General features: G+C 42.6%; 2 protein-coding genes across 3 annotated transcripts in view; both read left to right on the forward strand.

Moving 5' to 3' along the window:
• The window catches only part of SLC26A4 (solute carrier family 26 member 4), a 31,254-nt gene extending 16,713 nt beyond the window's left edge, over positions 1-14,541 (forward strand). Inside the window, exons 10-21 of the mRNA XM_032794846.2 lie at positions 785-898; positions 1,537-1,614; positions 1,833-1,928; positions 3,562-3,668; positions 4,718-4,787; positions 5,154-5,246; positions 5,363-5,458; positions 9,697-9,927; positions 11,520-11,574; positions 11,913-12,058; positions 13,289-13,372; positions 14,462-14,541. Coding sequence (XP_032650737.1) covers positions 785-898; positions 1,537-1,614; positions 1,833-1,928; positions 3,562-3,668; positions 4,718-4,787; positions 5,154-5,246; positions 5,363-5,458; positions 9,697-9,927; positions 11,520-11,574; positions 11,913-12,058; positions 13,289-13,372; positions 14,462-14,485 — 1,194 coding nt within the window. The 3' untranslated portion in view covers positions 14,486-14,541. The remainder of the gene's footprint in view (positions 1-784; positions 899-1,536; positions 1,615-1,832; positions 1,929-3,561; positions 3,669-4,717; positions 4,788-5,153; positions 5,247-5,362; positions 5,459-9,696; positions 9,928-11,519; positions 11,575-11,912; positions 12,059-13,288; positions 13,373-14,461) is intronic.
• Positions 14,542-19,210: 4,669 nt separating this feature from the next.
• The window catches only part of DUS4L (dihydrouridine synthase 4 like), a 47,713-nt gene continuing 39,633 nt past the window's right edge, over positions 19,211-27,290 (forward strand). For both annotated transcript variants that reach the window (XM_032794849.2, XM_075064919.1), the window contains exon 1: positions 19,211-23,259. The gene's annotated coding sequence lies outside the window, so the exon portion shown is untranslated. The remainder of the gene's footprint in view (positions 23,260-27,290) is intronic.

Below are 27,290 nucleotides of genomic sequence, written 5' to 3' on the forward strand. Positions count from 1 at the left end.
TAGTCTCCCCTGTTAAATTTGGTCTTGTGTGCGCTTTTACCCATACTATACAGATTTCATGGGGGAGACGAGTGTTTCTCAAATTGGGGGGTCCTGACCCAAAAGGGAGTTGTGGAGGGGGTCACAAAGTTATTTTACAGGGGTTGCAGTATTGCCAGCCTTACTTCTGCGGTGCCTTCAGAGCTAGATGGCTGGAGAGTGGCAGCTGTTGGCTAGGTGCCCAGTTCTGAAGGCAGTACCCCACCAGCAGCAGTGCAGAAGTAAGGGTGACAATACCATACTACACCACCCTTTACTTCTGTGCTGCTGCCTTCAGAGCTGGGTGTCTCATCTTATTTTGGTACATTTATGGAATTAAGCTATACCAACATAGGCATCTTTATACTGGTACAACTGTGTCCACACTAGGGGATTGCACCAGTTTAACTATACTGGTTTCTAAGATGATGTAGTTAAATCAGTAAAAAAACTGTGTGCAGATCAGCTCTAAAATACTTTACAGCAGCTGTTGTAACGAATCCAGTATTTTGTGTAAGCCTACTGTACTTCTCACTTTATGGGCTCCTATAAGGAAATGTTACCTCTGCTGTGCAAACGGGGCTGGAACAATTTGTGTAGTGGGGGTGCTGAGAGCCATTGAACCAAACTCTCAACCCTGTGTATGATGGAAACCACTTCAAACCAGAGGGTGCTGCTGCCCCAGCACCCTTAGTTTCAGCACCTATTTGTGTAAATGACATCTTAAAAAAATCTACATTTACATCATCATCTAATCTTCTTCTAGGAATTTATTGCCTATGGGATCAGCAATGTGTTTGCAGGAGCTTTCTCTTGTTTTGTTTCTACCACTGCTCTATCACGTACTGCTGTCCAGGAAAGCACTGGTGGGAAAACCCAGGTAATGGGTTTATTTTACTATTAATATTAAAGATATTTCAGTTTAATATTGCATAAGGCAAAGACTTCACAGAGGGTTAACTCCAATATGTTTGTCTGTATGATGCTGGTTGGGCAGACAGTGGGATTTGAACCCAGGTTATGTAGTGCTAAACGCATGAAACACCACTGCTAAAGCTAAAGCCCAGAATACTGCAAATGGAGCCTGTAACACTCACAAACTTCTTATGTGGACCAGCCACTAGAGGGACACAAAGACTTTCCTAGTGTGGGTTATACTTTACATAATAACAACTGTACACTATTTATTTAATAGTAGGGCCATTAAAAGGGTAAGTAGCAGGTAGAATATGGAGCTGGTGTGGATTTCTTCTCTTCTCTTACACAAAGTCACCCTTTCCCAAGGTACTAATGTGTGGTGATTTACATGGACTGATGAGACTTAATCACCTTGTACAGTTGAATTGTTTCTGGATTTGTCTGTGTGTACTTAAACATAATAAATATTTTAACAGGTCTCCTTGTTTACAAAGAAATATAAAATATACCAACATATGCATCATTCATAGTCAGTTTGAAAACATAGCAGAGAGTCTAAAAATACTTGTGTCATTATCAACACTACTATTGTCTTTGCAGGTTGCCAGCCTAATCTCAGCAGGGATTGTACTGATTGCCATTGTGGCTCTGGGGAAACTGCTAGAGCCCTTACAGAAGGTACGATGCTTCTCCTCTCTAGCACTCTTACCCCTGCACCATTTAGGCCATATACTCAGCTGATGTAAATTGGAGTAGCAGCTCCATTTGGAACTGTGCTGATTTATACCAGAAGACTATCTGGCTCATAGTGTACTTAATAACTAGAAAACTGGCCCAAAAACATACAGTGTATTCCCCCTTCTGAATAACCCAGTTTTCACAATCTCTCTTTGCAGTCTGTATTGGCAGCTGTTGTCATTGCCAACTTGAAAGGGATGTTCATGCAGGTGTTTGATGTTCCTCGTTTGTGGAGGCAGAATAAGGCGGATGCTGTAAGTCATTTACTTTTTTCCTAAATGTTTTGGTTCTAGTTCTCTTTTTGTGTTTTAACCCCACCCAATTTACTCATAACTTCCACACTTTGTTAACAGAAACAGAATTTTGTATTGTTAACACCAAAAGACTTTAAGACAGATTATCTGGTCCATTAACTCAGTTTTGTGTTAGTCTGCCAACACAAAACTCCCCTAAAGCCAGCAGATCCAGACAGTGAAAATCTCACCCTGTGTAGGAGGCACTTGTGGCAGCTTCTATATCACATTCATTCCTAGTCTCCCATTGGAAGGGGTGTGTCTAGAGGAAAGGGGGCTTGATTGGGTGCCATCCCTTGCTGTTAACAACCGGCAAAGTTTATAGTTGCCTTCTAGTTCAATCAGTTGAGCTGCAGATTAATGTAAAGACAGCCTGAAGTCACTTTTACCATCCCACTCTGCTCTTTTGCTGAGCACAATTTGGCTGAATAAGAGAATCTGGTCCCTTATATTCAGATTCTGAACCAATGCATAACCAGTCCCCAAATGTTGCCATATAGCCTGCGACAACAACATTAGTGTGGACCATGCCTGGACCAATGTCATCACAGTCCTCACCAAATAAATGTGCTTTTTTCTTACTTGGAGCAGTAATAATCTGTGCTGGAATGTGTGCATAGGGGCCCTTGCTGTGTCAAGGATGTATGCACAATTACATTTAGACTGTGCCCTCACACCCCTATAATCTCATCCCAAGGCACTCTCATATCTCTTATTGGAGTTTCTGTGTAGCATGCTTGTGGGAATCAAGTATTGCATGGAAAGTATCATCTCCACATAATCCCTGATATGCAAATATTTTCTCATGAATGCCTGTGCTTCTCCCAAGTTCCTTATTTTTCTTTGGTGCTTTATGGATTGAAGGCCCTCAGGCTTCCCACCCAAATCCCAAAGTCCTTACTCAATTTTTACTCAGTCCTTTTCTTGGGTAAAAGTCTCATTGACTTCAGTGGGAACAGATGGTGCTCAGCACCTCACGGGTTGGGCCCAATGGGAGTTTCTGAGCTATGACTGAGTAAGGAGTTCAGGAATTAGCCCAAGTAGGCAGCACAGACTTCAAAATGTGTGTCCCCCTCCTTCCCCACCCGGTTTATGTGAAATACTACCCATTTGTGGTACAGATCCTTCTCCCAGAAATAAGTGGAAGCCCTCCTTTGCCACTACATATCTGAGGGCAGACTATCATCCTACAATGAATAAGGTTCTTGGGGAAATACATTGCTTCAAACTCCTGGAGTGAAAATAACAAAAGTAGCTGCTGCTTGAAAGAAGTAAAGACAATGAAAAATTGTATCCTCCCTAACTGTACAAGGGATAACTGAGTCCCTGCTAGAGTTAGTTATCTTAGAATAGCTTGATAATTTATTGCCTAAAAACAAAATACGAATAATAAACAAAACAAAGATGGGCAAAAGTGGCTTGGAAATAAAGGAAGAGTTTAATATAGAAGTCAGCACATAGTTGGGTATTTTGACCATGTTGAAGCTTAAATTCTTTTGTTGCTATTATTGTTTAGTGTAGTGATCTTCTGCTGTGATCAGAAGCTATTTTCTTTTTTAATTCAGAGACACTATGTTTGTTCTTTCCTCTCTAGTTGATCTGGATTTTCACATGTGTGGCATCCATCATTCTGGGACTTGATTTGGGATTACTTGCTGGCCTTGTGTTCGGATTACTGACAGTTGTGTTGAGAGTTCAGTTGTAAGTAACACAGAAACAGAAAAACCAGTCAGTGCTATAAGTAAGGAAATTTAGAAAAAAGGAGAAAATTTATGTCTGAAAATCAGTCATATTTGACCATGAATTTGAAGTGAAAGAAAATCTACCCTTCTGTTTCTGGAAGTCTGTTCATAGATTCTAAAGCCAGAAGGTACTGTGTTGTAGTCACATTGATGTAAAGGATGCATGCGTTATTTTTGTGATTGATCTATTCTATTTTTTACCTGGCCATCTGTCATTTAGATACCCATGAGAGATCTTAAAAGGGATGGAAGCATTCAAAATAAAATATAAGAAGATATACAAGTAGCCATACTTTATCAATTACTATTCACTCAGCATAGAACAGTACCATTGGGAGGAGGGGAGGAGGACACATGTTGAGACAGATAACATTTTGGCAAGTAACATTCTCAGCAGCTACTTATTCTGGGTGTCTTTATAAGGTACCAGTAGAGTAGAAGACATGTGCAGACATATGTGTGCGGTGTGACCAATCCTCCCTCTTCCCCCACCCTTATTGCTGCTTTAAGATTCCATTCCAGGGTTCACATTTTAGCAGTTGACTATGGCTCTGGTGTTCCCTGCACTGCCTAGCATGGATGAGAGCAAACATGTGGAAGAATAAGTGAGACTGAATGGAGGTGATGATGGGTGACTTCACAGGATGTTGCTCCACTGCTCAGCTACCTCATAACTCTCTGTTGCTGAATATATAAGATAACACCTTTCCTTCCGCCTGGAATCCAGAAAGCAAAGCTGACATCAAAGCCAGTCCATAGCTTTGCTGTCAGGAAGTGCTTAAAAGTGGTGCTGTCAGTATGCTTGAGTCACCATAGATCAAAGTGCGTCACATTCAAGCAAGGGCCTGCTATATCCAAGGGAATCCCCTGCGCAACCTCTTGCTGGGGCTATTCCATTTGCTGATTCTCACCATTCTGTAAAAGGTTATATGTAACAAGTCATCTCATGTTATATGTTCCTCAACTGAATGTTAATTTTACACCATATTTTCTTTTTGTTTCTGTTAGTCCCTCATGGGGTGGCCTTGGGAACATTCCTGGCACAGACCTCTACAAGAAGGTCAAGGACTACAAAACTGTAAGTTTTTCTGACTGGTTATTTTCCTAATGGCAGCCTGCAAGGTAAAGTGAGGTATGGAGTTCTACCTTGCAGCTCTATGAAGCACAGCTCCTGAAGATAATGGATCTCAGTTTAAAAATGTCCATCTGGAGCTAAGTGGTCAGACTACATTGCATGCTGGGAGCAATAGTTTCTGGGAGCTAAACCTTTATATTAAAAGTGAAGATAGCTAGTAGCAATCAGATCCTTTTTATATAAATTAGGTACCTACTTGGATTCTTGGCAAGTAATCAAACTGATGCTCTATTAGGCTAAGCTTGGGTGGTGCTGCTAATTAGGTAAATGTAATATCCGTGCTTGACCTTGAAATTATTTTGATAACAGGTTGTTGAACCAGAAGGAGTGAAGATTCTCAGATTTTCCAGTCCTATTTTTTATGCTAATATAGATGGATTGAAAAGCAGCCTGAAATCCACTGTAAGTAGTCTGTGATGATTTTGAAGGTTTGCTATTTAATTGACTTTGGAATTTCTACAGCTGTTTGCCTAGATAAAACAAAAATCATTTTGCTAACTTGGTCCTGGTTTCTATAGGTGGGGTTTGATGCAATTCGTGTGCATAACAAGAGGCTCAAAGCACTGAGGATGATACAGAAACTGATCAAGAAGGGAAAATTAAAAGCAACTAAGGTAAAGTTTAATGTTTTTTCTTCTCTTTGTTAAAGGGTTACTGTCACGGCTAATAGCTCTGTATGAGGCAAGCTGGCTTTGTTTTGGTTCACATTGATGTGATGTAAGCTTCCATGTATTTTATTTTAAAATAAAGAAGAGAGAGTTTTGACAGATCACTGTTATAGGAAGTATGGACCCTACATGGGACTTGGGAAGCTAGGGGTGAAAACCATGCATCAGGCCACTGGAGGCAACTATGCTTAGTGGTAATCTATGCAGTGTAGCAAAGAGCATGTTTAGCTGTGTTCCCAGAAGGTGGCAGCATTCACCCAAAAGACAGCAGACTGGGCTGTTAGATATTCAAGAAGGCTAGATGGATATATTTCTTAATGGACTCCCTGTAGCGTAAAAATATAATTAGGAAGGTCAAAAAATACTCAGAAAGTAACATCATTTTTTTTTTAGTGCATCAGAAGCAAAAAGCCTGCTAAACAACCAGTGAGGCCACTGAATGATTGAGATGCAAAAGGAGCACTCAAGGAAGATAAGGCCATTTTGGAGAAACTAAATGAATTCTTTGCATCAGTCTTCACAGCTGAGGATGTGAGGGAGATTCCCAAACCTGAGCCATTCTTTTTAGGTGACAAATCTGAGGAACGGTCTCAGACTGAGGTGTCATTAGAGGAGGTTTTGGAACAAATTGATAAACTAAACAGTGATAAGTCACCAGGACCAGATGAGATTCACCCAAAAGTGCTGAAGGAACTCAAATGTGAAATTGCAAAATTACTAACTGTAGTTTGTAACCTATCATTTAAATCAGCTTCTGTACCAAATGACTGGAGGATAGCTAATGTGACACAAATTTTTAAAAAGGGCTTCAGAGGTGATCCTGGCAATTACAGGCTGGTAAGCCTGACTTCAGTACCAGGTAAACTAGTTGAAAATATAGTAAAGAACAAAACTGTCAGATACATAGATGAACAGAATTTGTTGGGGAAGAGTCAACAGGGTTTTTGGAAAGGGAAATCATGCCTCGTCAATCTACTAGAATTCTTTGAGGAGGTCAACAATCATATGGACAAGGAGTATCCAGTGGATATAGTGTACTTAGATTTTCAGAAAACCTTTGAAAAGGTCCCTTATGAAAGGCTTGTAAGCAAGATAAGCTGTCATGGGATAAGCGGGAAGGTCCTCTCATGGATTGGTAACTAGTTAAAAGATAGGAAACAAAGGGTAGGAATAAATGGTCAGTTTTCAGAATGGAGAGAGGTAAATAGTGATGTCCCCAAGGGGTCTATACTGGGATGAGTCTTCTTCAACAAATTCATAAATGATCTGGAAAAAGGAGTAAACAGTGAGGTTATAAAATTTGCAGATGATACAAAACTACTCAAGATAGTTAAGTCCAAAGTGGACAGCGAAGAGTTACAAAGGGATCTCACAAAACTGGATGGCTGGGCAACAAAATGGAAGATGAAATTCAATGTTGATAAATGCAAAGTAATGCACATTGTAAAACATAATCCCAACTATACATATCGAATGATGGGGGCTAAATTAGCTCAAGAGTGGGGCTAAATTACCACTCAAGAAACAGACCTTGGAGTCATTGTGAATAGTTTTCTGAAAACATTCACTCAATATGCAGTGACATAGATAACATACATGGGCTTTCAATCTTCCCCAATTTACACTGGTGTCAGATTTAGGAAGTGAATGCCCACATTCTCCACCATGTCATAGGTTGTACTTCTAAGATGGACCCTTGGGGTAAGGGTGGGCACCTCTCTTGTCCCAGACATCCTTGTCTGGCTGTAGGCATTGCTGTATTGCTGATTCAGAGCATGGGTTGCAGCCCTCTGGCTCTGAGTCATAGGGAGGCAGCTCGCCCTCCCTTCTGGCCATAACCTCGAAGAGAGACACCTAAGGGGGGATATGATAGAGGATAGAAATCATGACTGGTATGGAGAAAGTAGATAAGGAAGTGTTATTTACTCCTTTTTATAACACGAGAACTAGCAGTCAGCAAATAAAATTAATAGGCAGCAGGTCTAAAACAAAGAAAAAGAAATATTTCTTCACACAACGCACAGTCAACCCATGGAACTCTTTGCCAGAGGATGTTTGTGAAGGCCAAGACTTATAGCAGGGTTAAAAAAGAACTAGATAAGTTCATGGAGGATAGGTCCATCAATGGCTATAAAAAAAGAACTAGATAAGTTCATGGAGGATATTGGCTATTAGCCCAGATAGGCAGGGATGTAAAACCTTGCTCTGAAGTGTCCCTAGCCTCTGTTTGTCAGAAGCTGGGTGTGGACGAGAGGGGATGGATCGCTTGATGATTGCCTGTTCTGTTCATTCCCTCTGAAGCGCCTGCCATTGGCCACTGTTGGAAGACAGGATACTGGGCTGGATGGACCATTGGTCTGACCCAGTATGGCCATGCTTATGTTCTTATTATAATGCGAGTGGCAAGAAGCTCAACCCTTTGTTTTGATGTAATTGTTTATTTTGTGATACATACTGAAATGGAGAGTGGAGATTCTTTTTCCAGCTGATGTTGCCCAGACACTTCCACATTCAGAAAAACTAGCTGAGCTGTGTACCAGGCACCACATGCCACAGAGTTGGAAATCTCTATGTTTGGGTGAAATATAGGTGGGTGTAGTAAAGGACCTGTGACTCTGTATCCATTTGCCAGCCTCAGATGATCACTGAGAAGCCTAAGGAGCACAGTTGTGTAGCACAGTGCACTCTCATATCATTCACTGTGATATGACTGTATTGATCACTCATCTCCCTTTTTGGTGATATGCTGGGAAGGGGAAGTCCCTGACACTGGGATGTGACTGTGTGAGACACCCAGGATTACACAGAAAGGGCAATGTACACATAGTGTCAAGTCTGGTAAGTGGACGTACACCTACGATCACTAGGGAGAGGAAGTCCTCTTGGCCCACAGAGAGCGGTAACTGTCCAGTGCTGCATCTAAATGCTTTGAGGTGTATCAAGGTGCAATAAAGATCAATGTTCCATCATAAACCACTGCAACATGGAAACTTTATAGAACTTTGTGGCTGCTTCAGAGTCAAAATGCATGTGGTCAGTACTTGTTAGGGAGGGAGCCATTAACTGCTGCTAACATGTTTAACTAACTGGACAATTCTCCTGCTAAAGGGCAATTTGTTCAAACATGGGCACCTGAAGAGGATAATCAAATTGCAAATACGAGGTGTAAGTTTGAATCTCATCTTCAGAACTTGAGCCATCTAGTGAACTCTACTCTAGAGTATTTTCAGGGCCTGGGTAAAAGAAATCCTTTCCCTCCAACATGCAGGCAGCAGTAGAACTCCTCCATGGCTGCTACTATAGCCTTGGGGTTGAGGTTGGAGTGAACATGGCAGCTGTGCCCACAATATGTTGGGGAGGGGAGAGAAAGGCCAGTGGATCTGGACACAGTGGATTACCTGGTCCTTCCTTTATGCTTCCTCATCCCTACAGCTGTTTTACGAAGTTATAGACTGGCAGTCCCTTCAGAGCTGGATTCTGGTGCACACAGAGTGCAAATCCCTTACACAGGTTCCTTATATCTTGCCTCCTATATGCAGAAGAATTGCATAGGCTTTCCTGCCAACAGGGCATTCCACGGCTGCTTAAATGGGGCAACATTTATTGTGCTAGTTATAAAATGGCCATTTATACTAAGTGATTATATGAGGGTCCAAATGTGGAATGTAGATGTCCAATTGAAGTCCCCACAGTTGAAGGTTGGGAATAAGTGTCATTTTTTGCCAGATATTATACTGCAGGATGCTAGATTTTTGTTTTCTTTCAAGTTTATATGATGAAATGTTCAGTTAAGTGACAACAACTCTTGACCCTTGGATTGTTAGTGCAACAAATGTTATATATATAATTCAAAAATAAAAACATCAACCGTAAAGATTCTATAGGGTGAGGTTCTCAAGTGGAAGCTTGCTAGTTGTTTTCTGGACAGTGGTTTTCCCATATGGCTCTCCTCCCTTAATGAACAAAAAAACAGGAAAGAAAATACACTGTATGCAGGAAGAAATGCTAATTATTGGCTCAGTATTGTTTCCATTTAAGTCATTTAGTGCAGGATCAGTCATATGTGAAGAAATGAGGAAAAAAATGCTTCAGCCATTATTGCTTAAATAAGCTCATATGGAAAAATTCCAAAATCTTTGTCCCTGATTAAGTGATATATTTCTTATATTATCTGTTCTGATTAGAATGGCATCATCAGTGATTCTGGGACTACCAATGAAGCTTTTGAGTCTGATGAAGATCTCGATGATCCTGAAGATCTTAAAATTCCAACCAAAGAAGTAGAGATCCAAGTGGACTGGAATTCAGAACTCCCAGTCAAAGTGAATGTCCCCAGAGTGCCTATCCACAGTTTAATTTTTGACTTTGGAGGTGTATCATTCTTGGATGTTGTAGCCGTGAGGACAATGAGAATGGTAAAGCCTTTTTTTTTTTTCTGTGCAGTATTAGTCATTGGTATGTTAGTTAGGGACAGTTTGGCTGAAATTAATTTTGCATTTCTCAGTGTATGTTGGTTTGTGACACATCTTCCATATTTCTGTAACAACAGGTAGATTTTGGTCTATTTAAAAATTAGATTAAAAAAACTATAATAAAAATATTTTTAAGGTTGTAAAGACAAGCACTTAAGCATTAGAAAATGCCAGACTTAGGATGCCTGTGCAACCTTAATTTGGCCTCCTTGTGCCTATGCATTGCTACTATCTTTAATTTAACATGACCGCATATTTTTTCCATGGGACCCCTGCTTCAGTCAGTGCACAGGATGGCCAGCGCTCACTTAAAGAGAAGCTATTCAATATTTTGTTTTATTCTCACTGTTCAATGTGTGGCCCCATGCCTTATTTACCACACACTAGTCAGACCTTGCCATGAAGAGAAAACTATTAACTTCCTCATGGACTTTTCTTTAGCACTCAGCACTGTAGTATCTGACTACATTAATATTAATCAATGTATGTTCACAACACCCCTGTGAGGTGAGGGGTATTATCCCCATTTTACAGATGGGGAGCTGAGGCACAGAGAGATTAAAATGAAAAGTATTCACTAATTTTGGGTGCCCAATATGTGAAACAAAAGACCTGATTTTTCAGAGAATTTAGCATTATATAGCACTTGGTATGTTCAAAGCATTGACTTCATCTGCAGTTCCTGAGTGGTCAGAACTTATGCAATTCAGATCCCAGGTTATTAAGTTGGACATCCAGAAAATGAGGAACAAACAGTTAGTAACTACCTGCAAAATATTATTTTCTGTTCCTGTAATCCTCTGCCTTATTCACTACGCATCTTCCAACTTCTTCAACAAATGAGGCAGGGGTCCCACAGACCATAGGTTCTCCACCTTTTTCTTTCTGAGGCCCCCCTTAATATGCTATAAAAACTCCATGTGTGCCACAGCTGTTTTTTCTGCATATAAAAGGCAGGGCTGGCATTAGGGGGTAGCAAACAGGGCAATTGCCTGGGGCCCACACCAAACGGGGGCCCCCCCACAAGGCTACATCACTCAGGTTTTGACTTCAACCCCAGATGACAGGACTCAGGACTTCAGACCCATGCAGTGGGGCTTCTGCTCTCCGCTCTGAGCCCCAGCAATTCTAATGCAACTCTGCTTGGTGGACTCCCTGAAGCCTGCTCACGGCCCCCTAGGAGGCCCCAGACCTCTGGTTGAGAACCACTTCCACAACCTTCTGTACTACACAACCCCAGTTCATTCCCAGAGCATGTCCATAGTGCCATGCAACCATAATCATAGATGGCACTGTCAGCTTTGCCTTTAATAATCAAAGTCTGGCCACTGACAGAAACAGCATACTGGAGTAGATGGACTTTGGGTCTGGCAATTCCTATATTCCTATGAATAAAAGAACACACGATTTGGGATTGTGGTGCAAATGCTCAAAGGAAAATGAAAAATGTAACTAAACTTTGTGAATACAAATACTGTTTCTTAAATGTGTGTGTATAAGAAAATGTTTATTGCAAACTACCCCTTTTTTCCCAGATAGTTAAAGAGTTCGAGAGAATTGATGTGACTGTATACATCGCATCACATCAAGGTAAACTTATGTATTATCGCTAATGCACAGCATGAAGGATAGAATAAAAGTAATAAAGGATATGTGGATTTTATCTTTGGAAGTACTTTTGTAGTAAATATAGTTAAAAGTGAACTGAACTGCTCTTTTAAACAAATAAATAGTTAAACTGTCTGGCTGTGTCTGCAGGGTACAAAGAAGTTTTGGGGAGAATTGAATTTAACTTAGAGAGAACCTACTATGATAGAATTATAGTTCTATACATTTGATTGTTGATAATTGTTAATCTCTATTTTGACACTTATTTCTTCAATTATTTTCAAATTTATCAGTCTTTTATAACTTTGTTTTTTGTTCAGACAACATTATAAGAAAGCTGGAACAATGTGGCTTCTTTGATGATAACATCAGAAAAGACATGTTCTTCCTGACTGTCCATGATGCTGTGCTTTACATACAGCATGAAATGATGCACAGAGACATCCAAGATCCTATTTTTGAAAAGGTGAGGACCATATACTATTTATTTTTCTGTATCATACACTAGCTGTAGTTTTCACAGTTTGTGGTAAAGGGAAAAAGCTTTAAGAACTACATGAAGAGTTGTTTAAAAAAAGCAAAAGATTTTCATACAAGGTGCTTATAAGCCGGACAGCTTGTGTTGTATATTTGATGGCCTGCAGATCTTTTCTAACTGTTTAGAGGATTATTAATTACTATAAAAAGAACGGTTGCTACTCTGAAACCACTAATTACTATGTATCATTTATATTGCAGTAGTGCAGGTTGAGGTCCCATTGTGCTAGGCACAGCCGGAGATACAGATGCCTACTGATCAGTCTGTGTGCGTGCGTGTGTGTGTGTGCGCGCGCACGCGCGCAGAGTGAGGGCAACTGGCTTAAGCAGCATTACTGAGCATGCTCAGTCCATGTGAACATGCTCAGTCCAACCAAGCAACAAATCTGAGGGAGGAGGGGTATCTGACCCCACATGCCCATGCCCCACCCCCCCTCATTGCCTCTGCAACAACACAAAGATGTAGTGAACCAGTGCTCCCTGCAATTCCTGAGAAACTTTAGAACACTGAACAGATTGATTCAAATCCGCCATACATTACAAAGAGGCTCTAAAGTTCTAACTCTGCCTCCATCCAGTGCCAGTGCTAGCCCATTGGGGGCCCTAAGCATGAATATTTTTGGGCCTCCTTACAACACACAAATAATTAATGGGGGAGGGGCCTTGAACTGCTCAGGGCCTCAAGCAATTGCTTAGTCTGCTTATGCCGAGCACTGGCTCTGCCTACACTCATCTTAAATATTCAGCCTTGATTAAGGCCATACACTCCACAAGGGGCCTTCAAATTTTGTGACTGTCCTCACAAATACAGCAGTATGGGGCCCTGAATTTTTGGTCATTTTTGCTTATCATATCAGACTCTGGAGGAGTTACCCTGCAATATTTATGTATTTAGATAAGGTTGCATACCATTTTAACTAACCTAGGGCTGCGTATACACAGACACTAAGTCATCACCAGGATTATAACCATGGCCTTCAGCATCAAAAGCACAAGTCTCTACCATAACAGCTAAAGGACTAATTTTGTTAATTACAGTAAGCTGCAGGTTTTTATAAGCAGAGGCAGTAACACCAAGGCTTTTCATGGCAACATAACTTTATTGGTACGGTTGCAACATTCATTTTGTTCACAATACTTGTTAACCTTTTCTGTTAAGATTTCACTGATGCAGGAATCTAAGGAACCAATAGATATCTCAGAAACAGGCAAGCTTGATGATGAACTTGATGTTCAGGAGGAGGTATGGAGCTATCCTTTTAATTAAATAAAGCATGTGTCCATGATGTATGCATATTTATCTTAACTATAGCAGCATGAGTGGTGCTGACATATGAGGCCAACCAAGAAAAAATAAAATAAATCAAAACAAAACAAACCACCATAGCCATGTGGGCTTTACAGACTGTGGCAGCCGACTGGCTGATCCAGGGAAAATATTGACTGTGACACACCCAAAGAATGGGTTGTGGGATGCCCAAAGTCTGTCTTCCCTCTTCACCTAGCAGTCCATGCAAGTGAGGGAATTCACAGTAAATCTTTTTTGAAGGTGTAGCAGGTGCCACATGTATTCACACTTCTCCACCACCAGCACCCACAAGGTTTTATGCTGGCTTCTACCCTACAAAGGCTTAAATGCTTTCACCTGGAACTGCTCCCCCCATCCACCAAGCACCAGCCAGTTCTAAAAGCCATAAATTTACCCCTAACATTTTCAAGTTACCTCAGGGACCGAAGAAGTAACAGCCTGACTCCAGATTGATTGTTTTGTGAGGGTTCAACCTGCTACTTGACAACCAGGTTTACTGGCTGTAGGTCATCTCCCTGATTGACTACTGAGATGAAGCTGCCAACCAGAGAGCTGGCTTCAGGTTACAGCCTCTTCTAAAATTATTTCCTGGCAGACTCAGTCAGGGCCGGCTCCAGCTTTTTTGCCACCCCAAGCGGTGAGGGGGAAGGGGAGGGAAGCTGATCGGCAGCACTTTGGCGGCAACTGAATCTGCCTCCTTCAGTCTTTTGCAGTGGGTCTTTCACTTCCTCTCTTCCTCTTCGGCGGTACTTCGGTGGCAGCTCAAAGAGGAGGAGAGGGACTGAGGGACCCACCGCCAAAGACCTGGACATGCCGCCCCTTTCTATTGGCCGCTCCAAGCATCTGCTTCCTTAGCTGGTGCCTGGAGCCAGCCCTGGACTCAGTCAGCCAGCACTGAACTCATTGGTTGTATAGTAATATATGTGCAAAAGTTGTTTGTTTGTTTTTAATATGGTGTGTACACAGAACTAATCACCCATTTCCCTCTCACCATCCCCCATCTTTTAAAACTTATTTCATTAGGCCATGCGCAGACTTGCTTCGTGAAGGAAAACTATTATGGATATCTTGGACTCCATGGCAATATTCAGGCACCAATATTACATAAGCACCTTCTGCACTGAGACTTGTCTTTGCACTTGAAGAAAACACTAATTTCTTTGTCTGAACTCTGCAGATCTCTATACATCTCCAAATTTTGTCTATTGACATGTAATCCTTGAAACAGTCAAGTCTGATCAGAAAAATTTGTTCACAGAATCACCGTTGGCAAGATATGGGAGGCAGATCATCAGAACCATTACAGAAATTGCAACTAGTTTTAGGGTTTGTTGGTCTGTGTATATAACCCACAGATATATCAGTGCATATAGGAAAAAATAGCTTCTTCATGGTAACTCAGCCCCAGAGGTTGAGGAGATTGTAAGCTTTTCTTGGAACTGTCTCTTATGTATTTGTTTTGTACCTAGCACAATGGAGCTCCAACCCTTATGTATTTGTATTGTACCTAGCACAATGAAGCTCCAACCCTGATGGGAGGTGCTACTGTAATACAAATAATAAATTCCTCACAAAAGAGAAGCAATAGGCAGTAGCAGCCCTAGGCCCTGACCTAAAAAAGGATCTGCAATCCCACGTAATTAGGACGTTAACACCACTGCATTCAACAACACACGTCCTTAAAATTTATCTATTAGTCATTCAAAATAATTCCTGGATTTGTTGCAGTATTAAAGTCTCAATATAAAAAATCCCTTATATAACAGAAATGGAGGTAAAATTTATTAACTCAAAACTGTTTACTATATTGCTATAAAATGTTAACCATATAGATGGATAAGGCTCAATAAGAGGAACTATTACTTAAGAGTCTTGGTTCATTAGTACTATTTTTAGTAACTCATGCACTCCTGGTTAATAATCATTACTGAGGATTAAACATATCTAGATTGAACAGTACCTTACTCTACAAATAATCCCATTGAAGTTAATGGAATTTGTGGAACAGGCTGCTATAAACCTGGAGTAAAGATCTGACTTAATGTCTAGTTTGGTTTTTGAAATTGGATATAACAGTATCAATGGCTTAATGAAAATTATCTGCATAAACTGTTTCATTCTTGTAATACTCTACAAACTGCTTCTATTCTTCTAAAAAATGTGGACTTTTAAAAGTTATGCTACAATCCCCTAGTGCAATAATTTACACAAAATTTAGGATTACAAGAAAACATTTTTAACTTCTGTTTTTAAGGCTTTATATTGGCTATGTAAGAAATGATTGTTCCCATGTAATGATTATATGTTTAGATGAAAAATTACGCAAATTGTTACATTAAAAATTAAATTAAATTGTAAATAAATTAGTTTTTAAAACTGAAATTCCTTGTGGCAACTACCAATATACAGTGTTGAAAAAACATGCCATAAAAACATACGTAGTCCTTACAAGACATAAGTTTCTAGATTACATCACATCTATGATCTAAACTTTGTGATCATTTTGATATCTTCACATATTTGAAAATTACAGCGAAATAAAATTTGTAATTAAAGTATCACACAAAATTTCCAATGGGACCAACCACACACACATTGCACACAGAAAATTACCACCATCACAACTGGCATTAATTGGGAGTCTCAGCTGGGAAGCCAAGCACTAAGTAGCACAGATTATATCTCTGAGAACCTTGCTGAACCTCCATTAAAGTCAGTTGATAGACCCCCAGTGATTTTACCAAGAGCTGGACTGGGCCTTTATCCAGAGATGGTCCTTCTTCTGGCAGAGCTGAAACACTGGCGTAACAGTGTGATGCTGTACTTAGCCTATGGATAAACAAGGGGTTTTCAGGACAGTCCAATAGGCTACTACTTTCAAAAGCACAAAGGGCTCAGTCCTACAAGGTGTTGAGCGTTCTCATCCAATCCAGCAAAACATAAGCATGAGTAGAGTCAATGGCACTATTCAAGTGCTTAGTGCTTCATTGCGTCAGGCTAGAGTGCTCTGCACCTTGCAGGACTGATCTCCACATTCACAAACGTGCTCAGAGCTTGCCTCTGCTATTCTTATGTACGTTGATCTGAGAATGGTGGCAGAATTGAGTTTCAAATAAACTGCCACTGATGTCAGTGGAAGTGCTGTGTGTGCAACAATGAAGGATCAGGCCAATTTCCCTCAAAAACATTACTTCTCATCAACTGTTGTCCATTTTATATACCTTTATATAAAAGAACCTGTAAACACAAAATACTGAATATTTTGATTAACTTGAAAATTGTTAGAAGCTATTTGGGCTTTTATTTTCTCAGGAACATGTAATAAGGAATATCACAAAATAATAAGAGTGGTACTGGTAGAACATTTTTGTCTTGCTAGAGATGGGCCTTCACTCTGAAGTTTGAATCCTGATCCAAACTTTCCTCAAATGTAAATGGCTTTGGATCCAGTATTTTGGTTTGGCTCTGTCTCTCACTTTTGCTGCCTGAGCATTTAAGAAGAGTAATAATAAAATACAAGGATATTTAAAAATACATTTTCCTTTTAAAATACAATTTTTTTAACCCAAGATGAAGTAATGCAGAATGGGGGTATAGCACAATTATTCACAGTCATGGGCTGCATATACACTTATTATCTGAGTCATGTTTGTATGTGTTTTGAGTTTACTGACACAGTATATTTACAGTTGTCCAGATAAGAATGTTCTCATGGGTTTCCATTACATTCTTAATTTAATAATCTCATCCAAGCTCTAAGAACAACAACAAAAGACATCATGAAGAAAATTTCAAATAACTCTGTTCAATAGGGGTGGGGTGGGATGCAAGGGAGACGTACTTATTTTTATATGAAGGATACCAAAGTAATGTACTTTACAATATAGCTAAAACCCTGCAGAACTTTGCACTCATGCATAAACCCCTCAGAAGCACCGCTGGATATACTTGTTTTTCAAGCATAATACAGGAATGGCATTTTTCTAAGCATTTTGTGACTATTACTACTGTTAGATCTCTGTGTGTCAAAGGTTTACCTTGAAAGTGAGAGATTTTATTAATCTTTTTACCATCTAGAAAAGGTGCTGTATTTTACAGGAATGTTGTATGTGACCTAAGGAATAAACATTGTGCGTACTGAAAAACACCCCTTAGTGTTGCATTTATTTTTCTCTGTATTGCTCTTTTGTTACTTCTTGACATATGTTGTCTGGAAGAAATAAATGCACAATGTGGAAATAGGATTCTTAGTTCCCCCCATATTTTTTCTTTTCAGTGTTCTCAGAAATGTTATCACTTTCATACCGGCCTCCCTCACTGCAGGGTCTTCAGTGGAGATCGGATTGGGCAATAGTCATTAGAAAGACTCCCACTGAACTGAATTTAGTGGGAATTGTTACTATTTTGACCTTAGTTGAATTTACAATACACTGACATGGGGCAGCTCTAGGCAGCAGCAAAGCAAGCATGTGCTTGGGGCAGCTCATTTCCAAGGGCAGCAGGGATCCAGCATGGGAGCTAAGAACCAACACGGGCCCCTGGGAGCTGTAGTTCCTTGATTAGCTCCCTGCCGATAGAACCAGCCCTGAAGCAGGGAAAGAACTATATTTCCTAGCATTCCCTTGGCCACTACCAACAGGAAAGGAAAGGGGGGGGGGAGAGATAGTTGAGACCTCATGCTGCAGCTTGCTGTGAATGGAGAGCTGCACTGTGAAGGGCAGGGATACCATATTTTAACATTCAAAAAATAGGACACTCCACGGGAAGGGAGGGAGGATAGCCCCACCCTGCCACCATCCACTCCCTCCAACTGCCCCCCACAGAAACCCCAACCCATCCAACCCCCCCTGCTCCTTGTCCCCTGATCATCCCCTCCCAGGACCCTTGATTCATGCCGCATCACCACAGACCCTGCCCCTAACTGCCGCCCCCCACCCAGACCCCCCCCACAGACCCACCTATCTAAGCGCTCGCTGGTTCCTTGTTTCCCTGCATCTTGCCCCTCTCCAGGACCGCTATCTAATAGAACCTCCTGCTTCTCGCTTATCTCTCCAAACTTGGCCCTCCTACAAGTACTTAACATTCCCCCTCTCTAGGACCCCCCCCGCTGTAACCGAGACCACCCGTGTCCTCGACAAACAGCCTGCGGACTCCCGTGCCTATCCAACCGCATGCCCTGTCCCCCCTGCTGCCCCCCCAAACCGCTTGACGTATACCATTCTAACCCTCCACTAGCTTCTCCCTGGCCACAGCCGCCCCAAACACTCCGCCCCATCGCAATCCCGCTCAGCCCCCTGCCTGGAATCCGACCGCAGCGCCAGACATGCTGCTGCATATACATAGCTGCCGTGCTCCCCCGCAAGAGCCAACACAGGCAGCCCCCCCATTTTACCTGTAAGGGTTAACAAACAGTGAACCTGGAACACCTGACCAGAGGACCAATCAGGAGACAAGATACTTTCAAATCTCGGTGGAGGGAAGCTTTGTTGTTGTGTTTTTGTCGTTTGTTCTCTCTGGGTTCTGAGAGGGACCAGACATGTAAGCAGATTCCTCCAATCTTTCTGAAAAAATCTCTTCTGTTCTAATTTAGTAAGTATCAGGATAAAGGCGGTTTTAGTCTTTTTGATTGTTTTCTTTATTTGCAAATGTGTATTTGTGCTGCTGAAGTATTTTAATTTGTATTTGTGCTGGGGGGAGGTTTTCTCTCTAGTGTCTATAAGCTGAAAGACCCTGTAATATTCCATCTTGATTTACAGAGATAAAAAATTTTTACTTTTTATCTTCTTTATTAAAAGCTTTTCTTTTTTAAGACCTGAGTGATTTTTTTCCCCTTGTTAAGGCTCAAGGAACTGAGTCTGTACTCACCAGGGAATTGTGTGGAGAAGGGAGAGAGGAGGAGGGAGGGGAAAGGTGAAATTTCCTCTTTGTTTTAGATTCACGGAGCTTGAATCTGTATTGCCTCTGGGTGGGGAAAAGGGGGGGGAAGTAACATTCCTCTCTGTGTGGTGATTCAAGGAGTTTGAATCACGGTGATCTCCTAGTGTACCCAGGGCGGGAAAGAGCTGGGAGGAAGAAAGGAGGGGGAAGGGAAATGGTTTATTCCCCTTTGTTGTGAGACTCAAGGAATTTGGGTCTTGGGGTCCCCAGGAAGGTTTTTGGGGGGAACCAGAGTGCCCCAAAACACTATACTTTTGGGTGGTGGCAGCCTATCAGATCTAAGCTGGTAATTAAGCTTAGAGGAATTCATGCTCGTACCCCATCTTTTGGACTCTAAGGTTCAGATTGGAGCTAGAATACCATTACAATTGCCTTTTTTTTTTTGTTTAAAAGGAAGACTGATATTGCGTTGGCAAATTCCCGATAGAAAGAAAGAGTGGAACAAAAGAATAATAAAGGCACCTCAACTTTTCCTCATTTATGGAGGACACTCTTATATGCATCCAGATGTCCTCCAATCACACAAGCTGAAAATTGTTCCACTTTACTGCAGATCTGTAACCATATGGGAGCCAATCCTGTCTGTATTCTGTGCACATCTAAAATTACTGCTGAATTACCTGCCCTGGGAGTGAGTTACTAGTGACCCAGGGCTGAGGTGGAAGAAGGGTGCAGGTGGGGAGGGGAGGAGGGAGCCCAGGGCTGGGGCAGCAGGGGGGTGCAGTGAGCAGCCCAAGGCTGGGACAGGGGGTAGCCAAAAATTTTTTTTGCTTGGGGTGGCAAAAAACCTAGAGCCGGCCCTGACACTGACGTGAGAAGCTAACAGGTTCTCCTACTGTTAGTTGCCCCCTAGACAGATCAAAACACAGGCCGCTCGTGAGCAGATGACTGGAAACAGCATCAGCCATGAGCCCCCTAAAAGCTGCAGAAGAGCTGCTGTGGATTCGTGGCTCTGCAGTTGTGGCCACTCTCTTTAGCACCATCCGTAGACCCTAAGGTGATTTCTCAACAATCTTGTGCAGGAAATCTCTCCACACACTGAAACTCCTCCAAGGCCTGGCTGCAGGCAAGATTCCCATCATGGGCAGTGGGTATCAAAGGCCAGGGGAGGCTAAGCCTCCCCAAAGAGCATGGCCCCACCCACTTCCAGACCTCCTCCTGCTTGCTACCAGGCCCTGTGGCTCAGGCTAGTGGGGGGGCTGGCCATCAGCGAGGGACTTCAGGCGGCTGAAGCCGGTGCTTGCACTGCCTGTCCACCAGTGCTGGGTGCTGTGCCACCTGCTCAGAGCTGGGAGTGCTTGGGCAGCTGTGTGTGTGAGGGTGTCCTCTGGTCTCAGGCAGAAGGACCGGGCCAGGGGCTAGCCTCCCTGAGCCCGCAGTTCACCTGCTGCCCATGGTTCCCACGGCTCTTGAGAGAGAAATAAGTGCTCCCTTCTTTGTCCTCCCCTGCACTTGCAAGAACTCATTGCTCCTGTTATGTCTGCAGAGGCCTTTTGAAAGCTCCACATCCTGCCTACTACCATAAGGGCAAAGCCTGGACAAATGACCGTATTTTACTGTATTTCTATACAAAGTTAGACACTGCAAATGTAAGTTAGGGTCAGAGAAAAATTACAAGAGGTCCCAGAGCAGGGATCAGCAACCTTCAGCACGTGGCCCATCGGAGAAATCCACTGGCAGGCTGAGACAGTTTGTTTACCTGCAGCATCTGCAGATGCGGCCAATCTGTGCCGCTTCCCGCAGGACCCATTGGCCTGGAACAGCAAACCACAGCTACTGGGAGTTGCGATTGGCCAAACCTGCAGACGCTGCAGGTAAACAAACCATCCCATCCCGCCAGTGGATTTCCCTGACAGGCCGCCTGCCAAAGGTACCTGGACCAGGGATCGGCAACAAGAAATGTGGGAAGAAAAATAAAAAAATGAGAAACTTGGAAAAAAGGCCAGGCCAATGCAATACAAGGAAAAATATTCCATCAAAGGTATACTGATTGGGCGGGATCAGAATGGGAAGTCTAAATGCTGAAAGACACCAAATTGTGAGGAACAGACATCAGTGCAACGTGCAGGGCTGGCTCTGGCTTTTTTGCCATCCCAAGGGGTGGCTGGACCAGCAGAGCAAAAAAGACAAACTGTGCAGGGCGGCCAGAGCATGAGTGCAGGGGGACTCCCGGTTGGTGCCTGGGAGCCAGCCCTGGTAACGTGGCAGGACAAAAAAAGCCATTAATTCTAGGCAGGGCTGTCTAATAATTAAAAAAAAAAAAATTCATTAATCACGAGGTTAAAAATATAGTTGCAATTAAATCACAGTTTTAATTGCACTGTTAAACAATAATAGAAAACCAATTTACATTTATTATAAATGTTTGGATGTTCTTCTATATTTTCATATATATTGATTTCAATTACAATGCAGAATACAAAATGGAGCATGCTCACTTTATATTATTTTTAATTACAAATATTTGCACCATAAAAAAGAAACAAAAGGTAGTGCAATCTACAAGTCAAAGCATGAATGGATATACAAATGCTTAGTATATCTGGCACATATATACGTTGGAACGTTGGCTACAACAGTGCATGTGACCGCCTGTTCTCACCTTCAGGTGATGTAAATAAGTAGGCAGCATTATATCTTGTATATGTAAACAAACTCAGGTGAACAAGAAGCAGGACTGAGTGGACTTGTATAATTTTACACAGTTTTATTTTTTAGTACAGTTGTGGAAAAAATAATTCTACATTTGTAAGTTGCACTTTCATGATAAGCAGACTGCACTACAGTACTTGTATGAGGTAAGCTGAAAAATACTACTTCTTTTGTTCATCTTTTTTACAGTGAAAATATTTGTAATAAAAAATAAAAGTGAGCACTGTACACTTTGTAGTCTGTTGTAACTGAAAACATTTGAAAAGATAGAAAACATACAAAATATTATAATAAATTTTAATTGGTATACTCTTACTGTTTAATAGTGCAATTATTTTTAACTGAGTTAATTTATTTTGCTTATATCGCCAGAGTTAATTGTGATTAAATGACAGCCCAAATTCTAGGCTGCAGATGCACAACATACCTAAGGGAATGGCACCAGCTACCGTAGGTGACACCTGCAAAGGAAATACCTTTTGTGTGTGCACCAGAAAGATCCTGACACACCCCAGTGAGGTCAGAGAAGAGCTACAGGCCGGGCTTGGTTCAGACAGCAGAGCTGGAGCCTGGGGAAGCGCTGCCTGTGAGCCTTGGGGGCATGTTGCTCACTCACTGCCAGGCCTGCAACCTTTGGTGTTTTCCATAATGCACCAGCTGCCGGAGCCGCGCGATAGGGGGAGATTCGCCTCGCTCAGTCAGAGCCCAGAGTCCGCGTCTGGATCACGCAGCTGCGGACAAAAGCCCGAAAGAGCCACTGGAGGGACCCCGAAGGGCTCGCACCCGACCGGGCGGGGCCCTTGTCGGACGCGCCGCAGGCTCCCACAGCAGCCCGCCCCGCCCCGCGCGCGGCCCACCAGAACGCCTCCTGCACCGCCGCCGCCGCAGCGGAGAGCAATTCACGGCGGGACTCCAACTCCCGGCATGCCACGGGCCAAGACAGGCCTTCAACGAAGAGTAAATGTCCCAACATAGGCCGGTGGCGCCCGCAAAGCATGCTGGGAACTACAGTCCCCGGTCCATCCGCAGTGCACACTGGGAACTGTAGCTTGCACGGGACCTATTCGTTTTGCCCGGGCACGCGCGGCTCAGGTCGGTTCTCCTTTGACCAGACCCCCACAGCCCCGACAGCACAACTTCCGCTTCCGTTGTCAGGGTGCTTCCGGCCCCGCCCTTCCGGCGCGGTGGCTTCCGCTCCCATAGTGCCCCGCGCCGAATCGTGGACCACAATGGTGAGGAGGGGAGAGGGAGGAAGCCGCATTTATACCCGGGCGGGCCCGCCCTGGGGCACTGCGCGGTGCGGCCGGGGGAGCCGGCCACGGGGAGACCCCCATGGGTTGAGGGCCCGGGGAGCGGCCTGGCGCTCGGGGCCTAGCGCGGGCTGGAACCCAGCGCCGCCGGCCCAGTGTGGGGTGGAGGGGACTGGGCCGGGCCTCGCAGCCCTCGCGCCCTCCAACCCCCACCCCGAGAGCGGGCTCTAGTCTCACCGGGCTCCGCCGCGGAGCATGCGCCGATCCCAAGGGCGCTGTGACTGTCCGCCCGGGGGAGCAGTGACGTGGGCGCAGCCGTAGGCTGTGAGACTAGGTGCCGTGTGGTTTGTGCGGTTCCCTCCGCCGCCCGCGTAGCCATGCGCTGGGGTAGAGGCGGGGGGTCCTGCAGCAGAACTCGCCCAGGCGTCACTGCCAGAGCAGTGGCCGAGGTCCTTCGTTTCGGGCTGAAGGATCGGTCCACCTTCTACTAACTTAGCAAGGGACTCTGGCTCTTGGTGTGTAGGTAGCAGAGGATGGGAAACACCTGGCTATATCTGCTATGCTATGAGTATGTACTGTTTGTATAATGCGCTGCACTTTTTGTAACTGGTTCTCATCCCTTGGTCTAAGAAGCAGGCAAGTCAGTAGGGATTGCAGACTAATATAAAGGTTGCAGGTTCAAATATGCACTGTACTATGCTGCTCTTTTGGCAGCATATTCCATGCATTTTACTGGATGTGTGAGCCTGAGAGGAGCATTAAAAAATCAAGGTTTTGTCTGAGTAGTAAAATATCAAGATTTTTCTAAAATTTATCATAATAGCATTAGTTAAAACTTTATTTTCTTATTCTGCTTGCAGCATGCTATGTTGATGTCTTTAAAGTTTCTGGCATAGAAATACCTGAATTGAACACTGTTCTTTACCTGGTTGCTGCAAATCCTCCTTGGATGCACACCTTTTGTAACTGCTGTGTATCTCTAGCTTGGGTTTGGGGATTACTTTGAATGTAGCCTAGAGTTCGTCACTAAGGCTAAGATTTAATCACGGGTATTTTTAGTAAAAGTCATGGACAGGTCACAGGCAGTAACCAAAAAGTCATGGCAAGTGACCTGTCGGTAACTTTTACTAAAAATACCAGTAACTGACTCTAACTTGCTGGAGTGGAGGGGCGGTGCATCTGGGAGTGGGTGGCAGCCCAGAGCCCTGCTGATGCTCCGAGGGAGGGTGGGTGACCTGTGGCCCCCGCTGCAGCTCCTGAGTAAAACCCGGGGGCTGGGCTGCCACATTAGAGACTGGTGTGGATTAGCCACTGCAGCTGTGGAAATTGTGGAGGTCCTGGAAAGTCATGGAATCTGTGACCTCTGTGAAAGACTCGCAGCCTTATTCATCATGTACAGAAACAAGTGACTAAATAAGAAGCTACGATTCTGTTTGCTAACTGACGATTAATTAATGTGTTGGAACACAACTGAAAATTGAAATTTATAAAAACTTTCATGAATTTGAGTGGGCTGTGGTAGTTTTTATTTGGGTCAGAACTGTGACAAGAGACTCAGGCAAGCATAGAGATGTGTTAATTTGTGGTGTGACTCCATTGACTTCTGAAGTCAGTGGAATTACACCAGACGAATATCGCCCATAGAGTTTGAGATAGAAAAGACATATTAGATCGATCAGTCTATTTCAGGGGAAGGCAACCTACGCACGTGTGCCAAAGGTAACATGTGAGCTGATTTTCAGTGGCACTCACACTGCCTGGGTCCTGGCCCCCAGTCCGGGAGGCTCTGCATTTTAAATTTAATTTTAAATGAAGATTCTTAAATGTTTTAAAAATCTTGCTTACTTTACATACAATAGTTAAGTTATATATTATAGACTATAGAAAGAGACCTAAAAACGTTAAAATGTATTACTGGCAGATGAAACCTTAAATTAGAGTGAATAAATGAAGACTTGGCACGCCAGAGCACAAGTCCAGTGGGGCTGGATGAGCGGGTAAACAGTGCTGACTGTGGGAGGGGGTCAGGGCTGAGGTTCAGGGTGGTGGCTCAGGGCTGGGAGTTGAGGTGCAGCCTCTCACCAGATAGCAAGCTAGCTGTGTCATCATGTGTGTTTGTTGCTGCTTTAATCTTTAAACAAATGCTATTCACAACATATTACCATTTTCATTACAGACAAGTGAGGTACAATATACCTCTTTCTATAATGAGTTCAACAAATACAAACAGTAGCATCTAAATTATAAATGGATCTCTTCATAATCTGAAATTTGCATGGATAATTGTGTTAAGACGACGTGATCAAAAGGAGTACCTTTCAGTGTTCCACCGTTTGCACCTATCATGTAGGAATGAACATTTAGATTTAATGTTACCAACTGTACAATTTAGTGCAAAATGAATATAATTTGATCCTATGATGATATACTACTACAACTTTTTCAAACAGAAGTATACACCTTATCTGTAATCTTACAAAAGCATGAAGACAAGCACACAGAGAAGTCCAACTTCTTTAGAAAGATTCATGCAGACTTAACAGCTTTTGCCAACTCTTGTTTACAGTAAAGCTTGCAATACAGAATTCAGACAAGGAGTTTAAACAAAAGGGAAACAAAAGTTGGATAACTCGAGGTTTGATTTCTTTGAGACTTTATGTTGCAATTTTGGGTTATATGTTTAAAAACACTGACTAAAGGCCAATAGCTTTGTGGGATGAATTAGATCAAATAAAGGTTTTTAAAGCTTTTGTCTAGTATTGTAGACAACCTGCTATAAACAAGTCGTTCCATTTATGTTCCAAAACATTTGGAAGTTTTTTGTTTTTGTTTTTTTTAATAAGGTTAGTTGCTGTTCCGAAGCCGGAGAGTCTGCCTTTGACATATAAAGCATGTAACCAGATTGTGTGCCCTTGGGCAGTGGAACACTGGAATTTGGCTAGTGGACAGACAAAACCTACTTTGAATTGTAAAGGTTTTGCTTGTATGTATGTTTTTGCCTTAAAGTCTTTAAGAAACTTAATATGTTGATTAACTTTTGGAAGCTATAAGCCTGATGCCACTGAACCAGACAAAGAATTACAACTCTTGCTCTGAAGACAACCTGTTTATTTTTTAAAAAACTATTTCAGACAGGAGGCAGCATAGAGGACACAGAGCCAGAGTTTTTCAGTAAGGCAGGGAAAAACAGGAGAAGAGAGGTGGCAGGAGGGAAGTAAGAATCCCTTCTCCCTGCAAAAAGTGGGAAAATACACAACAGTAGTCTTCATTGGATTTACAACCATAGGGCAACAACTAAAAATACTGTGCATGATACATTGAATGCTCTTTTAAATCCACTGTAATAAAATATTAACTTCTGACATGTTCTGCAAATTGGACATTAAGGCATTCCAACAATATAACTATTAAGATTCAATCCTTTTAGAGTGAAAAACCAGACTATTAAATCATGTCTTAAAATTTGACATAATATGGCCCTAAGTCTTCATATGTGGGAATAAAACTATTGAATACACTGGATTTTAGCAAACAAACAAATAAAGCATCTTAGAACATCTATGAGAACCAAAAGCTTAATCCTGTGAAAAGCAGATATCACAATCTTTTAGGGATGGATTTGTGGGCAGTCTTACCTAGTGGCCGGAACAAGCATCCAAAGCAGGGAAATGGAAGCAAGAGTCAGAGGCTGGAGGCCAGAGCCAGAAGTGGGAGCTAAATATACCAACGGAAGGCTTGTTTACACTTAAAATACTACTAAAGCTGTGCCACTGTAGTGCTTCGGTGAAGACACTACTTATGCCGACAGGAGGGGTTCTCCCATAGGTATACATAATCCACCTCTCCAAAAGGCAGAAGCTAGGGTCAATGGGTGAATTCTCCCATCAACCTAATGTGGTCTACCCCAGGGGTCAGGTCAGTTTAACTGTGTCATTCAGGGGTATGGATTTTTCACAACTCTGAGTGATGCAGTTATACCGACCTAATGTCTTAGTGTAGACCAGACGTAAGTA

The sequence above is a fragment of the Chelonoidis abingdonii genome, chromosome 1 (genome assembly GCF_003597395.2).
Source record: "Chelonoidis abingdonii isolate Lonesome George chromosome 1, CheloAbing_2.0, whole genome shotgun sequence".
In the NCBI taxonomy this organism is placed as follows: domain Eukaryota; kingdom Metazoa; phylum Chordata; order Testudines; family Testudinidae; genus Chelonoidis; species Chelonoidis abingdonii.